The sequence below is a fragment of the Egretta garzetta genome, unplaced genomic scaffold, assembly GCF_000687185.1.
Source record: "Egretta garzetta isolate BGI_Z169 unplaced genomic scaffold, ASM68718v1 scaffold598, whole genome shotgun sequence".
NCBI classification, from domain to species: domain Eukaryota; kingdom Metazoa; phylum Chordata; class Aves; order Pelecaniformes; family Ardeidae; genus Egretta; species Egretta garzetta.
Window position 1 is genome coordinate 2,621,048 of NW_009260621.1, and position 15,292 is coordinate 2,636,339.

Here is a 15,292-nt window from a genome sequence, read left to right on the forward strand (position 1 = left end):
AGGAATGCAGGCTGCCACAGGTGAGGAGAGCTGCAACTTGCCATCACTGCCACACCAGCCAGCACAGAACAACCGCCTGTTACACCATTTTGTAAGGGAGTGGCAGGGTAAGGAAATAGTCATTTTGCTCTTGCGATGACAAACAACAATTTGTCATCAAAAATCTTACAAACAACAATTCTGTCTGACTAAACACGAGAAGAATGCTTGATTACAGCTCTTACAAAGAACGGTCTGCCTCCGCAGCCTTGAGACAAAAATCCCAAGGCCTGTTCACAGTAGTGGAGATCAAGGGGGAATTTCTCACAGCTAATTTTAGACATTCAAAGTAGTCTGAACGTCTCCCAAGCTGCCAGAGAGGGAGGGAACCACAGGCAAGCATATCCACAGGAAGATTCATCCAGCCCACCTTAGACACCTCCCCAGGGTTGAAGGAATCATAACTAACCCACTGCAGCAGCCCACAAGCCAGGACTAAGTATTCCTCTAAAAACCCTGGGTGGAACATGAGGAGTAAGAAGGGACATGCCAGGCAAGTCATTCTGCTGCATCACTGTCAAAATCTCAGTCTAGCTCAGTTCTATTATAATCACTGCAGTCTTGCTGCAGAGGAAGAGTTCACCCTTCCTACATAGCTATAACGAGAGACAGGGATTTCCTCATTAGCTGTCTGACCAAGGGGAACAGAACACGCATTAAGCCATGAGCTAACTGTATGTTAACCTAACAGTGGGAACAAGTCAAAGCCAAAGAATTGTAAATTTGAGAGGGAAAAAAGGACACAGACTGTAGGAGGAGAAATCAAATCCCCCTCCATGCATGTAAACCAAAACAGAGACTGGTAGCTGTGTTGTGACACATCAGCATGACATGAACAGCTTACCTGTAAGGCCTCAAAAAGGTCATACATGTTCACTGGTGGGAGGGATGCTGGTAAGGTGTCTCCAGAGCATGCTAGGAGCAGAGCTGCCTGCTGCTCGGCATCATCAGGCGGGGGCTGGGGAGCTAGACTCTGACCAGCAGAAGGTGTCACGCAGGTCGGAGGGCTGTAGACAGAGCAAGCAGTAAAACATTCCAGTCAGGAAAACAGCACCGCCCCTGGAAGTCACACAGGAAGGTCTTGGCCCCATGGTTTGCTTTTCTGTACCAGTTGACTTAGCCTTTACGTACATAAGATGATTTCAGCTGTAATTAATCTCTTCAAAATTCCAGTTTAATAAAAATAGTGCAAACCAATCCTCAGCATGCTTCAAGCCTGCTTTGTAACTGATCTCGGCTGGCAACTTGTTATTTATAGCCAATAGTTTCTACCCAGCATAAAAATTAGGGCACCCACAATGTTAAATTGAAAGATGCTAGCTGTTGGCAGAATAGTTTGGAGTGGATTGTGTTTGTAATGTTTGTAGTGCTATAATTAAATCTGAAAATACCCACGACCTCCTGCCAACTACTAGAAGCTGTCATAGACAAACACAACTGCCTTCTCCCACACACACGCTGCCAGATGTGCAGCACAAGCTGTTTGACATTGAGACTCTGGAAACAAGACGACATTGGAGCTCCACTAACTGGAAAGGCCTGCCAAGGAACCACAAATACATTTGGATGGAGGAAATGAGAGAATGGCAGCGTCCCACAGGTCCTCACTGACATTTCATTCCTGTGGCACAACAGCGGTGCCTCCACAAAGGCAGGGCTCTTCTGCCCAGGGGCAGTTTCCCTGAGAGCAGCAAAATCCCCATGTCCCTCACTACAGCTTCAAAAAAGCAGTAATTACTAAGGACATTCAGAGGGCCAGGGGTCACCTTCATGAGTTGATGTACAAGCACAGGCAAGGAAGAGAGAGTTAATGCTGTCCTAAACTCCACTGCTGGGAAATCCCCATATTCTCCCTCCTTGTTTAGCTGTACATTCCTCCGTACACGCAACTTTGTGTGAAAAGCTAAACACCATCATTAACAGGTTCTACTAAGCAAACAGAAAAACCAAACCATGGAGTAACTTCAGGACTAGCAAATTGCATTTGAAATTAGCAGTGTGCTGAGAGCTCCTTACCACTCAATTAAATTGTTATAAGCAACAACACTGTTCTTCAGATATGGCTGAGGGTTAACATTGCTTCCGAAGGCGTACTTGAAATGGCCATCTCTCAAACGATAGGCTTTCCGCCTGGATATCACAGACGTCAGAATATCCTTAAGATGGTTCTGCGATGAAAAATAATCTTATGCCACATGCCGATTTATTCGCTCTACCAAGCCACAGCGTGAGAAGTGCCTCACCAATTGGCAAGACAGAAGTAGTGCTGCTATGACCACAAGGACCTAAAGACATAAGGGAAGCAAGATCTGGACAAGTTACAATATGTTTTCACTCTCTGATACAGTTGGATACAGAGAACATGGCACAGTGTGAGCATACTGTATGCGTTAGCCTTGTGGCCTGTACTTTAATATGCGATGTGCTGCTTCAGATGCCAAAGAGGTTTCTTAAATGCTAGGAAATTCCCAACCCCTGATCTCTTTGATAAAGCATTAAGAGGTTTCATACTTGGCACTAGATGTTACACTTGTACTGAAATACTGGCCCTAAAACCACAGAGAAAAGTCACTCCACTCCTATTTTTCACTGTTCAGTTGCCTGGAAAGTGCTGGAGAAGCAACTGCCTAAAAAAACAAACAAACAAGCAAACAAAAAAAAAGCCAGCAGAAAACTGCTTCTTGATTTGGCCTCAATTCCAGATGGGAAATTCAGGTTGGCCTCTGCATCCTGACTCCAGAAAACCCTCCACACATCAACACTCCAAGTAATGGCTGTATCATTCTTGGGATATGTCAGGTAATGCACCACTGATGGCCAAAACCGGCAACAGCAGGCACTTCACCTGCAGGTATTACCCAATTCTGTCACTTCACTTCCATGCCAGATACTTGCGCCTATAAAGGATTATTTTTTATAGAACTGTTTAAACTGGAGCTTCCATTCTGTCCCTTCTTTTAGGCAACAGGAACAGCATTTTCCGAAACAGCTGCTTAAGCATGCCTGGAGTTCTTCATATGCAAGTACTTCAAAATTAATGCTTGCAGGCAGAAATGCAAGACTTTACATCTATGATGCCACAAGTCTGGAAGCCCTTTGATTCTCATCTTACTCTTCCTGAAGCAAACGGGCCATTAGAGAAGCAGGTTTCCTCTCCCCACTGAGGGACGCCACTCCGTGCCACACACAGAGCCTTTTGTTGCTGGTGTAACACGAGCACCACTGCCGCCCAGCCCGGTCTCACCTCCACAGCATAAACAACTGCAGTCACTGCCTCCTCTGTGACATTGTCTAGCCCGTGCTCATAGGCGGTTACGATCATCCTTCCTTCTAACTGGCCACGTGTAGGAAGCATCATGGTATGAGAACACAGCTTCAAATCGTCATCCTCCTGAGGATCCTTTGCCACAAATTGCTGGGCTCCAGACAACGGATTCTGAGGCTGGAACCGATGCTGTTAGGAACACAACATTAGAGCATAAGAAGATAAATACCTGGTCAGACACTTTGGTTTTCCAGTTAGAAAGCAAACACCTATAAAACTGTATCACAGTGGGACAAGCAGACTGATATTCCTCCCCAAGATAGTCTACAAACCCCCCCAAGTTTGTGACTGAAGAAATTCCTGAGCCAGTGTTGGTGTCCCTTATTAAACAGCCCATGAACTTGTCCAGCAGCACCCTGAACCACCTAAACTTTGGGTATCCACAACATCCTGCAGCAAGAAATTCTACAGCGTAACAACACACCACATGAGGAGTCACCTCCTCTGGTTTGCTCTGTACCTCCCACCTGCTGGATTGATTTGATTCTCCTGTAAGTCTCAAATGTGGTCAGTCATTGTCCCTTTTGATCTCTGTTCATGCTATCCAGGCCAGTGATGATTTTATGGACTTTCACATCTCTCACTCACCTCCTCCTATGCTGAAAAGTTCTCCTCTATTTAGTCATTTCTTGTACAGAAGGGTGTATTTTTACTTGCTAACTGTACAGTTTCCACCAAGATTAAAAACCATGATCCTAAGCTTATGTGATTCTTAAATGATTCTTACATTTCTTTAAAGCTTTAAATGCAACAGCTCAGCCAAATTCCAGTTCTGAATTTCATACTCTAGTCTCCCCATGAACTTTCAATACTCTAAGCAGAGCTGCGTTACTGAGCAGCCACCGATTCCAAGATGGATTACGGCTATTTTTTCAGAACTGAGTCAGTTATTTAAAAGAAAAACCCACCACAGAACAGGAATTCATACTAGAAGGTGGCAACCCCCATTTCCCAGGCCACCTGTATTCCAGCACAATTTCTTTGATGTGCTGGTGTCTCAAACTGTGAGTGCTTGTGCTTGCTCCCAGGAAGTCTCAGTCCCCAGATAAGTGTGGGAAAGAACAGATGGGAGTGACTGATCCCCGGGGCCCAGACGTGTGCCTGACCCAGCCCCAACCCACAAGGGAACAACAGGGCCCTGGCTCATCAAGTACTCCCACAACTCCTGTTCCCTCAGCTCTCCAAGCTACAAATCTGGTGGCTCTGGAATAAAGATTGCCACAAGGCTCTTATGGAGCATCAAGACAAAAACATACTTTAAATATAAACAATGAATATACAGCAAAGTAGATTTCTCACATCTTAGTTTCAGGAAAGGAAGGGGGGCCGCTTTATTCAAAGGACAGTGTGGCATTTAACTCAGAGTGAAAAACCAATCCACCCACTAATGATGTGAAAGCAGGTTTCCCTCCCCGTAATTCTGAAGGCTTATGCTTTCATTACAGGAAAGCTACATGCCTGTATGCCTGGAAGAAAAAAAGACCTTCAAAATGTAAGCAACTCTTAAGAGGAATCCAGTTTGGGAGAGCAGAAGCCAACTGGAATGAACCTGTGGTGATTCACAGCTGCTACTCTGACTGGGGAGGTAAACATCAGGAAAAACCAAGGCACTTCAAGTTCACACTACTTGGGAATGCCACTAGCAACAGACAAGCCTGTTAATCGTAATATACACTTCATACAGTACTTACTATCAAACATTCCAGGAACATGTGTATAAACACACACAAGAAATGTTGTGTAACAAAGGGGTATCCGAGGAAAACAAATTCCAAGAGTTCTGCTACATCACAACTTGCTTCTCAAACTCCCCTCTACTTGCTACTGAAAAGTTACGGTCAAGTTTTAAACAAAAAGGTAATACAGACTGCCATCAGAATTCAGGTCACAGCTGCAAACATTGCAAAACATTTCACGAGTTTCTAAATACAACGAGCCTTCAGCTGGACTTGCATCTCTTTGAAACACAGGCCTCTGAAGCATGCACATACGATGCCTGATTATAATCCCTGGAAGTGCGGTAGGCACTTTAGCTGAGCCAACTTAACTTCTCACAGTGTAGGAGTGGGAGGTTTCACATGCCCACCTTTCTCCCCTATCCCCAGCCATATGGCTGCCTCTTCTTCCATTGCGCTGGCTTTGGCATTCCTCCAACCGCAAGGAACACTGATCCAGCTGAATAAACCAGCAAGAAAAACTTGAGGTTTGGGGTCTTTTTTGCTTGGTTAGTTTTTTGCCTTGTGAGGGAACTGAGCCAGATCACGATGTGCTGATAAATCTGGCTCAGTAAGAGACAGACACTCTCCCTTTCAACAAACTGTTAATTGAGTTTGAACAGTCTTATCTAACCCCGCCTGTGGAAGACAGTGCCCCATGCCGATCCTCTTTCACACCAGCAGCTCAGAAACAACTGTAGAGCAGACATGTGACAGTACCAGACGGATGCACAGAGCTGCAAAATTAACGAGATCTTGCCTGCTTCTTTGTTGCATACCAGAAGACAGCATCTTTGCAAATCACTTCCAATTCTGAAACAACTTTACCCTCTAAACACATTCGACCCAAGGAACACCTTACTTCTAAACGCTTTGGATTGTAGAGTTCTGCCAAATGAATCATACAGTCACAGAATTCTGACTGCCTGAATAAATAGGAAATCACTTTTGCTTCAAGAATTAGTCAGATGCGTGAAGTGTAGTTTGTTCCTGGAATACAAGCTTTTACAGCTTTGACATTTAGGTGTACTTCCATGGATTCTCTGGTGTCTAACCAGGTCACACAGTAGCCTTTCTCCCAAGAGGCTTCCACAAGAGAGGCCACAGCCACTAACCCCCAGCTCCTGCCCCAAACCAGAACGCAAACCAAATATACATCATTGCACATGATGGACTTTCAACATCCCAGGTAGTAACAAAAACTGCACGCTGTGCAGAGCTCTTCACCCCCAACAGAATGTCAGAGAGCCACAACCATTTCAGCATGGACACTTACATCAAACTTTTGTCGAACCGAAGAAATCTTTTTCTTCCCTTTGAGTTTTCCAGGTTTAGTTGCAGAGCCACCTGGCCATGGCAGAGATCCAGCACCTTCTACAAATTGAAAAGAAAAAAAAAACCACACCACTTGATAGGTGTTCCTGATCTACAGCCAGGATGAAATTGTCCATACAGGAAAACCCTTAAGATTTGGCCCCTGGCTAAGCCTTTAACCCAAAATCAACAGCCATGGCCCAGAGGAAGGAATTCTCAGGGCAGCCCTTCCCTTCCTTTGTCAGACCCCTGCCAGCTTGATTCACTCATGACCTATTACTTAAGTAGAAATTCTGTCCACACACAACACAAAAACCCATGGCAGAAGGAGACAAATGAGCACAGCCTCCAAGGAAAGCCACAAGGAAGAAACAAGCCATTTGTTCCATCAGGAAGATGACAGGAGCTTGCTCAGAGGGGGATTCTCCTCCCACCAACTCCTGGATCAGGTCAGATGCTAACCAGCAGGATCAAGCAGTCTGACTCATTACATCTGCCTTTACAGTTCCCCATCAGCTTTAGCAAGCTTTGTCTTGGACCACTGTTAAACAGCTGATTGTTCTTGTTACACCGAGGGGAAAGGAGAGGGGGGAAGAATTGCAAAGGCCGCTCAGCCCAGGAACAGGACAACACCAGTGTGAGCCGTGAGCTTGTGACTGAACAGAACTGGCAAGCAGCTGAAAAAGAGATTATTGTGTAGTAGTAATAACTAAATCTATTTGGCCACATCACCTTGATGAGACTGCTCAAAAGACCACTGTATGCCATTTGACAACTACACCTACAGTAGGTCAAACCACATCCTGATAATCACACAGCTCCTGGCAAGGACAGCCTTGCAGATTTCCCGCTGACAGGTTTACAGGATCCATGCACGATTCCTTCAGGTACATTGGAGCTTAAGACAACATTGCATCAGATGCATATGCGCTTGCTAACAGCAAACAAGAAGCGCAACCCAAAGACTGGACAGCCCTCTTGTGGCTACAGAGGCAGCCTCTGCTTTGCATCACCAGTATCCCTCTCCCCTGCTTTTGCACAGAGAGCGAGCACCCTTTTTCCTTTGGAGCAGAGTGTGCCCTGTGCCAGGGTCCCTGCCCACCTCCAGGGAGCTCGGACACCTCAGCTCTGAAGGTACTTCAGTTGCCTGTGAAGCGGAGGCTGGAGCTCTGCTGCCAGGCAGCGCCTGCCAGCACGTCTCAGACATTCCCTGGCTGCACCTGAGCCAGCATTTGCCATTTCCTCCAGACATGGACAAGAAGTGACAGCAGCCTTCCCACGACTCATCATCCACACCTTAGCCTCAGGCACATTCACCGAATACCAACAATCAACCAGTTCTGGTTCTCTCCTGTTACCGCAGGCTGCCACAGCTCAACACCAGCTTCACACCAACCAGGACTTGCAACTGTGTTTAATTTGCTGTCATCAGGAATTCAAAAATACAGTTACCCTACAGCCCTGTTTATAGGCAACGAGGCTGGCTGGAAGTCCTTGGCTACATGGAGCTTCCCACACTCGTGGTTGGAGCATAAGAACTGCTTCCTCTGCCATGAAAAAAAACTTTTAAAACATGACTTTAAGGATCAGGCTAAACCAAGGGATTGAGGTGAAGTTTATGGTCAGTTGCTAAGAAGGGGTTATAAACAACCTACACACACAGAGACAATAGTCTACAACAAACCCTGTTGTAAAAATCCACCAGTCAATTATAGGAAATTAAAAGACCCTCTCCAAAAATCATAAAGCTGGCATCACTACTCATCACTACATCACAGCAGAAGCCTAACAAGGGGGTGCAGGAAAGCACCATGGACCTGAAGACTCTTGCCCTTCATCAAGATCTCAGCAGTTATATCTTAGGATCTATCGATGTAGCACTGCTACTCTCTCACAGGATGTTTCACTCTTTACAGATGAGTTCACCCTTTCTCCTCCTCCCCACCCATAGCAGGTCAGACCCCTTCTAGGCAAGGGGAGGATTAGGTCTGTTAAGGACAGACACAAAAATTACCTGGCCCACTTCAAAGCTTTCAATAAAAGCACATCTCTATAGCTCATGTCACCCACCCTTCCCTGTCACATACAGCTCCTTTGCAGCCTCACTTATGAAAGTGCCCTTATCTAACTGCGTGACCGGGAGGCGGAGATGGGGAAAGTGGAATACAGAGAATCTGAAAAAGCAACCACCACCTTTTTATCTGACAACGTATTACAGATGAGTAGGTTATAGCACAGTCTGAATTTTTAAAATGCCCTATTTTAAAAAATAACGTTAACAACTTCTAAACGAAATGGCAACTCAGTTTTTAGGGTTTGACAGTAGACCCTGAAAGAGGCAACTTAACAGAATCTCAGCCTGTACATTTAACAAAAACTTAGCCAGACTTAGCTTAGAACATGGGAAAGGTGAGAGACTATCTCCTGTTCCGCATTATAAAGAGCCCATAGAGGATTTTTTTTTTAGCTCCCTGTCCAGTTCAGTTTAATAACTTCATGATAATGATCTGGATGAGGGGATAGCGTGCACCCTCAATAAGCTTGCAGATAACATCAAATTGGGCACGAGTGTTGATCTGCTCAAGGGGAGTAGGGCTCTGAAGAGGGATCTGGACAGGCTGGATTGATGGGCCAAGGCCAACTGTTTGAGGTTTAACAAGACCAAGTGCCGGGTCCTGCACTTGGGTCACAACAACCCCATGCAATGCTACAGGCTTCGGGAAGAGTGGCTGGAAAGCTGAAAGCTGCTTGACAGAAAAGGACCTGGGGGTGCTGGTTGACAGCAGATGGAATATGACCCAGCAGCATGCCCAGGTGGCCAAGAAGGCCAACGGCATCCTGGCTTGTATCACGAATAGTGTGGCCAGCAGGAGTAGGGAAGTGATCGTACCGTTTGGGCCCCTCACTACAAGAAGGACATTGAGGCACTGGAGCGTGTCCAGAGAAGAGCAACAAAGCTGGTGAGGGGTCTGGAGCACAAGTCTGATGAGGAGCAGCTGAGGGAACTGGGGTGGTTTAGCCTGGAGAAGAGGAGGCTGAGGGGTGACCCAATCGCCCTCTACAACTGCCTGACAGGAGGGGGTAGTGAGGTGGGGGTCGGTCTCTTCTCCCAGGTAATGGGCAATAGGACAAGGGGAAATGGCCTCAAGTTGCACCAGGGGAGGTTTAGGTTAGACATTAGGAAAAATGTCTTCACCAAAAGGGTTGTCAAGCATTGGAACGGGCTACCCAGAGAAGTGGTTGAGTCCCCATCCCTGGAGGTATTTAAAAGCCAGGTAGACAAGGTGCTTAGGGACATGGTTTGGTGGTGGGATGGCAGGGTTAGGTTAACAGTTGGATTTGATGATCTTAAAGGTCTTTTCCAATCTAATTCTATGATTCTGTAAGGTTTTCATATTACCAAGCCTGACTTGCACTAGATGAAGAAAGCAAAATTTCCCTGTAGTATTCTAAGAAAACCAGTACTTGCCTTCCTGGCCACAAATGACAAAGGTTGGCTTGGGTGTGAAACTTCAGAGATGCTAGCAGTTTTTATTTAATCTTGCTAGCAAGAGAATTAGATGTTAACAAGCCACAGCAATGACTGCTGATATGTCTTCAAAGATGAGCAAGAGATAAGAATGTTTTTCTAAGAGCTGCCACATCTCAGTGATGGCACCAGCCAGTCCAGAAGTGCGTCAGGTTTTCCTGATGTGCTGCACCAGCACCACACAGGAGAAAAGGACAGAGATACAAAGTCACGACAGGGGAAAGCAGACAGGCACAGGAAACATGTATTTTCCCACCCTCATTTATTTGATCTTCAGTTGTTTTGGTTTTTTATCTTCTTGCAGGAGCAAGGGTTCAGTCAAATATATTCTGATGACCCACCCTCCTCTGTCAACAACTCACACTCCCATTTTCTTCCTTTTCCTCCCTTCCCAGCTCTCTGGGAGAGAAGTGGTACACAAGCAACCTGAGCCTTTCTCACAGATGGAAGCCCTTCAAGAAAAGCCTGTGGGCAACCCCAATATAATAAAATGCTCCTGCTATCCCAGCGAGAGTTCTAATTTACTGAACCACCTCTTAGCTAGCTCCAGATTACTCGTAAGTAAATGAAATCCTTACATCACTAACTCAAATGCTTGCAATTGTCTCAGTTTTATTGTCAACATTTAGCTAAGGAGGGAGGTAACAGCTCAAGGGAGACATGTATTAACTCAAGAAACTTTGCTAACTTGCTTGCTTGCAATCGCCCAACAAACAAGATAAGCTTAGTGAGCAAGTCCATGCAAGGTTAAGAAATGCTTTAAACTGGAGTTCCTCTTGATGGAATTTTGGGGGGAAAAAAAACCCAGACAAAAATTCAGAAAAGCACTTCTGAAAAAACTGGTAAAAAGAGAACACCAAAGAAAAAATGTTCTTATCATGGGAAACGTGCCTCACCACTCAGGCTGGTATAGCCAGCCTAAAACGAACATTAAGTCACTCTCTAGTATTTTGGATGGCAACTTTCCGGGAAGTTCCTTTCTCTTCAGGCACTTTCACAGCTTTCCAGCTATGTTACAGCTGGGTGCCACTCGAGTATTTACGGGTGTCTTTGCAAACACGGCTACCAGCAGGAACAGCATCACCCATTTTTGAAAAGGTCAGAAAAGTCAGGTTTAGGATCCCTCAGGATCCTGCTGTGCCCTCAGTGGGCGGCCATCAGGAATTAAAAGAACCTGGTCATTTGTCACATCAGAAGAGACATGAACCTTCCTCTCCCTCCATGAAGTCCTAAATATCCCATGCCACACAGGACTGTTGAACTGGGATTTGAAGTTTGCATGACCAAAAGCCTGAGCAGATGACAGATGGAAATAGAAAGCGTTCTCACAAAGGGTCACATTCACCCAGTCTTCCCTTATAAGCCCAGGTGCAACCACTACTACCAGAGGCAGCAAAATTTGGACCCAATGGATTTGTTTCCATGGTTCAAGATGAGTTACAATCACTCCTTAAAAACACCTTCTCCAAGGTTTCCTATTCCAAATGCCACGATATCAAGTATGCTTGTAACGCTGACCACACAATTTTTTTTAAATGCAGACTGGCATTTTAAAGATGGTTCTTTCCCCCTTGTCTCTCACATGAAGGTGGAAAGTACATGCATCAATAATCCTTGCAATGGCATGCCAAGTGCATCAATCACACTTCTTTAAAGTTACTCGTTTCCGTGAATCATGACGTAAACACCTTCTACCCAAAAGGCAGGGGTGGAGACAAAAGCCTGTTAGCTTTCCACTCTTACATGGGGAAAAAAAGAAAAAAAAAAAAAAAAGAAAACAAGCAACAAAAACCCAGCAGATGTCAGACTGGCATCTAGGGGGAGAAAAAGAAATCTAGACAAACCATCTAGTATCCCTGCACTTTCCTGGGCTTGCATGTACAATCCACTACGCCACCCACAGCAGACTGGCAAGTAAAGAGCATGTGTAATAGATCTATCAGTCAGCAGCCCAGAAAGAGGTATCTCAGTGCAGATTAGCTCCAAAATCATTGGGAGACTCTGCATTGATCTGTGGAGAGCAAAAGAGAGACTCTAGAAGGGACTAGCAGTAGGTACTGTTAACTGCAGAGCACTAAACCATGTCTTTAAGAACACAAGCATGATTAAACTGATTTTTTTCAAGCTGGCTTATGCAGATCTGCGGATGTAGAACGAACAAAAGCCTGCCTGAAAGCACTGGAGGTGACCAGCTGGCCAGCACTTGGTAAGGTAACCAGTCAGCTAGCACTCTGTTACATGCTGTCACCCATCTGCCGAAGCACTACAAAGAGTTCTTCAAGGGCTCTTGAAGAGAGTAAGCTTCAATGTGACAAGAGGAAAAGTCCTTGCAAGGACTTGAAATTAAAAGAAGTCAGGCAGGAAATAACGAGCCTACAGAAGGCATCTGTGGAGCACCACGCTGCTTTGTGCTGGGGCTCGTACCTTTAACACATTCCTAGACAGCCTTGAAAAAAGGGGTATTGGGGAGCTGCTGGTTTTCTGACAAATCTGAGCTATTCGAGCCAGGGAAGATGAAGCCTGACCAGACGGCTGCAGAAGAGCTGCACGAGACTAAGCGGATAGAGAGACAAATGAAATTCAATATGGTTAAGCACAGAGTGGTGCACACAGGAATAAACCACCCCAACTTTAGTCACACAGCAATGGGCTCTAGCCTGACTACTGCCACTCAGAAGCAAGACCTCTGAGCTATGATCTCTACTCCAACATTCAAATCAGCTCAGTGCTGAGCACGGAAGAATGCAGGTGCTCGCTCTCTCCCTCCTCCTCCTTTTTTAGACTCGGCTACTTCCGGGGGAACAAAGGGAATCACTTGTTCTTGCACCTTCTTTTTATAATCCAGCTGTAAGTACTCCAAGTCAAAAGCAAGGAGCAGCAAGATTTAGACATAAAACTTCTGAATTACATGAGTGCAGACCGTGAAAAAGAGGGCAAGCCTGGGACTCAAAATGTGTTTGTAAAGTTTGAGAGCAAAAAAAGCATGTTTGGAGGTGGGGAGGTTAGCATTTAATTAGCACAGCTGGTATAGCTAAGGACCAGCTCCAACACAAATAGCTGTGGATATCCATAAATTTTGCGTTTTTTCCTTCCTCTAGCTACAATACCCTAATAACAGGTATTCTCTCCTTTAAAAAACCTCATCTGTCAGGTCTCAGCCCATCAGAGCTACATTTTCTCTCCCTTACTACACAGCAGTTTCATATCTTGAATTGCAGCTCAATTGTCCTTCCTGTCAGATCTCTGGATTGAGAGTTCTTCTGAAGACCAAACAAAACATATCTTGCAACCCTGACAACAGCCATTCCAAATACTTATGAAGTTAAAAGGTTAACTATCTGCAGAAGGTTGGGTTCATTGGCCATAGCTCAACCAAGACTCACTGCAAGCATTCCCAGTAAGCATTTCTCTATCAGATATGTACTTGATGTCAAGATCAGTCAGGAAAATCCAGCTACCCAAAATGATACCCCCAGCAGAGATAAGAACAAAGAGCATCACAAAGTTCAGGAGACAAGCGGTAAGCAAAGCAGATCAAAGACAAAGCAGCATCTCCCATTGCATTTCAGCTCACAGCACACACCCAATCCAGAAATTGAACCAGCTTATCGCACACAGCAATCCAGCGTTAGCCTCTAATCAAGCAAATGCAGCTTATTTATAAAAGCTGAAATCAGCTGGATCACTACTACTTTGCTACCCTTTTACCTGTGTGGCAAAAAGAACATGAATATTAAGGCTCAGAAAGTCGGATCGCCTTGTACAAAACCCGCCAAACACACACGTGGCAAAGCATTACCAGCCGATTGGTTTGAATGAGGCTTCTCGGGACTTACCTGGTGCAGAAACCAGGATCTGGCATCGGGTAAGAATAGCCAGGAGGAAATCATTGTGAGAGTGGACTGCATAAAGACAGACAGTTCATTAGCAACACGTCAGTACCCAGAGGCATCCCCTCAAAGCAATCTTAAAGTAGCTCACTATGCCTTTCCACAGTCCCGTTTTCCCCACATGCTTAGATACATAGGCACAACTTTCAGATTTTTTGAGTTTTCTTCTACTGGACCCAGAATCCGCTGCTATCACAGTAGCAAAAAGGATGCTACACATGGCATAGAAACAAGTTCACTTGTCACTTCACTAGGCCACTACTTAGAATGACACACAGGCAAATCCAGCCCTACAGCACGCAACATGAAACATCTGGTGTATTCAGCCAGTCAGAAGAGGATCAGCTGTCCCTCCGGCCACAGAGACTTCTGGTAGCAGGGCTTTTGGTTTTTCTAGAAAGGACCAGTAAGAGCCAGCCCCAGAAAGGTGAAGTTAAGTCAAACGGGTTCTACAAAAAAATGCAACTTCCTCGTAGAAGGGTTACTGAAACACAGAGTGAATAACTATACATTAGAAAGAGCAAAGATGAGCTTCTTTAGCCAGGGTCAGAGGGTTACAGGATCCTCTTTGGTCTTTGAGCCTGAGCACCAACAAACTTCCCACCCTTCCCCACAGGGATCATGAATGTGGAAGTCAGGAGGCCCCACAACACTCTCAGCAATGCCCGCCAAAGTTTGCAGACCCACACAGAGGCAGGAACAAGTGAACGTCACCCTTCAGCACTCCAACCTGCCACCCCCAAAGGCCAGGAAGGGGATCTGCCTGCTGCAAAACCACCCAGGTGAATTCAGGGGTTGCCTCGCCCACTTCAGCCACATCACCAGTTCAGTCCCAGCCAAAGGGAGAATGCAGTATGGAAAGCAATGGGTCTCTATGGTGACATAAAAAAATGGCTTTTTGGTTGCCGGGACAGCATATGTTATCTTTTTACCGTATTAACACAAGGCCAAATTGCCTGTCAGTGCCAGAGCCACAAAATCACTTCCCCCTGCAGGCCAGGGCACCTCCCACCTTTTTAATTCTGTTGCTACCGGAGTCCTTGCCATTCTTATTTCCCTCACAGCCGTTTCCCTGTTCGGGAAGCACCGTGCAGCAGGGAGGAGCTCCCCCCAGGCCTGGCAGGGGCAAAGCAGCGTTAGAGCCAGCAGGAGAACAAACACAAGATGGCTTTTTACCATTGTCTTGCGTGAGAAGCCTGCGTGCTTCCAGGTCAAACTCCTCCTTACTGATCTTTTGCTTGAACCAGAGCTTCAAGTTGGCCCAGTACCTGGGGAAGAGGAGGGAAGGTGCAAACACCAAACAAAAATGGTTGTTCCTAAACCCACTGCTTTCCCCCACCAGCGCAAAGGGGCCCGGGGCCAGGCCAGCGCTGAGGCTTCCGCACAGACACGGTGCAAACGCGCGGCCCTCTAAAGGCCGGGAGAAGACGAACGGGCCGCGCAGCACCCAGGGCCAGCCAGCGCCACTCTCTCAGGCTCG

General features: G+C 46.0%; 1 protein-coding gene across 1 annotated transcript in view; it reads right to left on the reverse strand.

Moving 5' to 3' along the window:
- TADA1 (transcriptional adaptor 1) overlaps positions 1 to 15,292 on the reverse strand; it is an 18,803-nt gene that overhangs the window by 1,319 nt on the left and 2,192 nt on the right. The window contains exons 2-7 of the mRNA XM_035900757.1: positions 14,989 to 15,280; positions 13,759 to 13,824; positions 6,356 to 6,453; positions 3,284 to 3,493; positions 2,056 to 2,207; positions 884 to 1,046 (exon numbers count right to left, since the gene is read on the reverse strand). Coding sequence (XP_035756650.1) covers positions 884 to 1,046; positions 2,056 to 2,207; positions 3,284 to 3,493; positions 6,356 to 6,453; positions 13,759 to 13,824; positions 14,989 to 15,280 — 981 coding nt within the window. The remainder of the gene's footprint in view (positions 1 to 883; positions 1,047 to 2,055; positions 2,208 to 3,283; positions 3,494 to 6,355; positions 6,454 to 13,758; positions 13,825 to 14,988; positions 15,281 to 15,292) is intronic.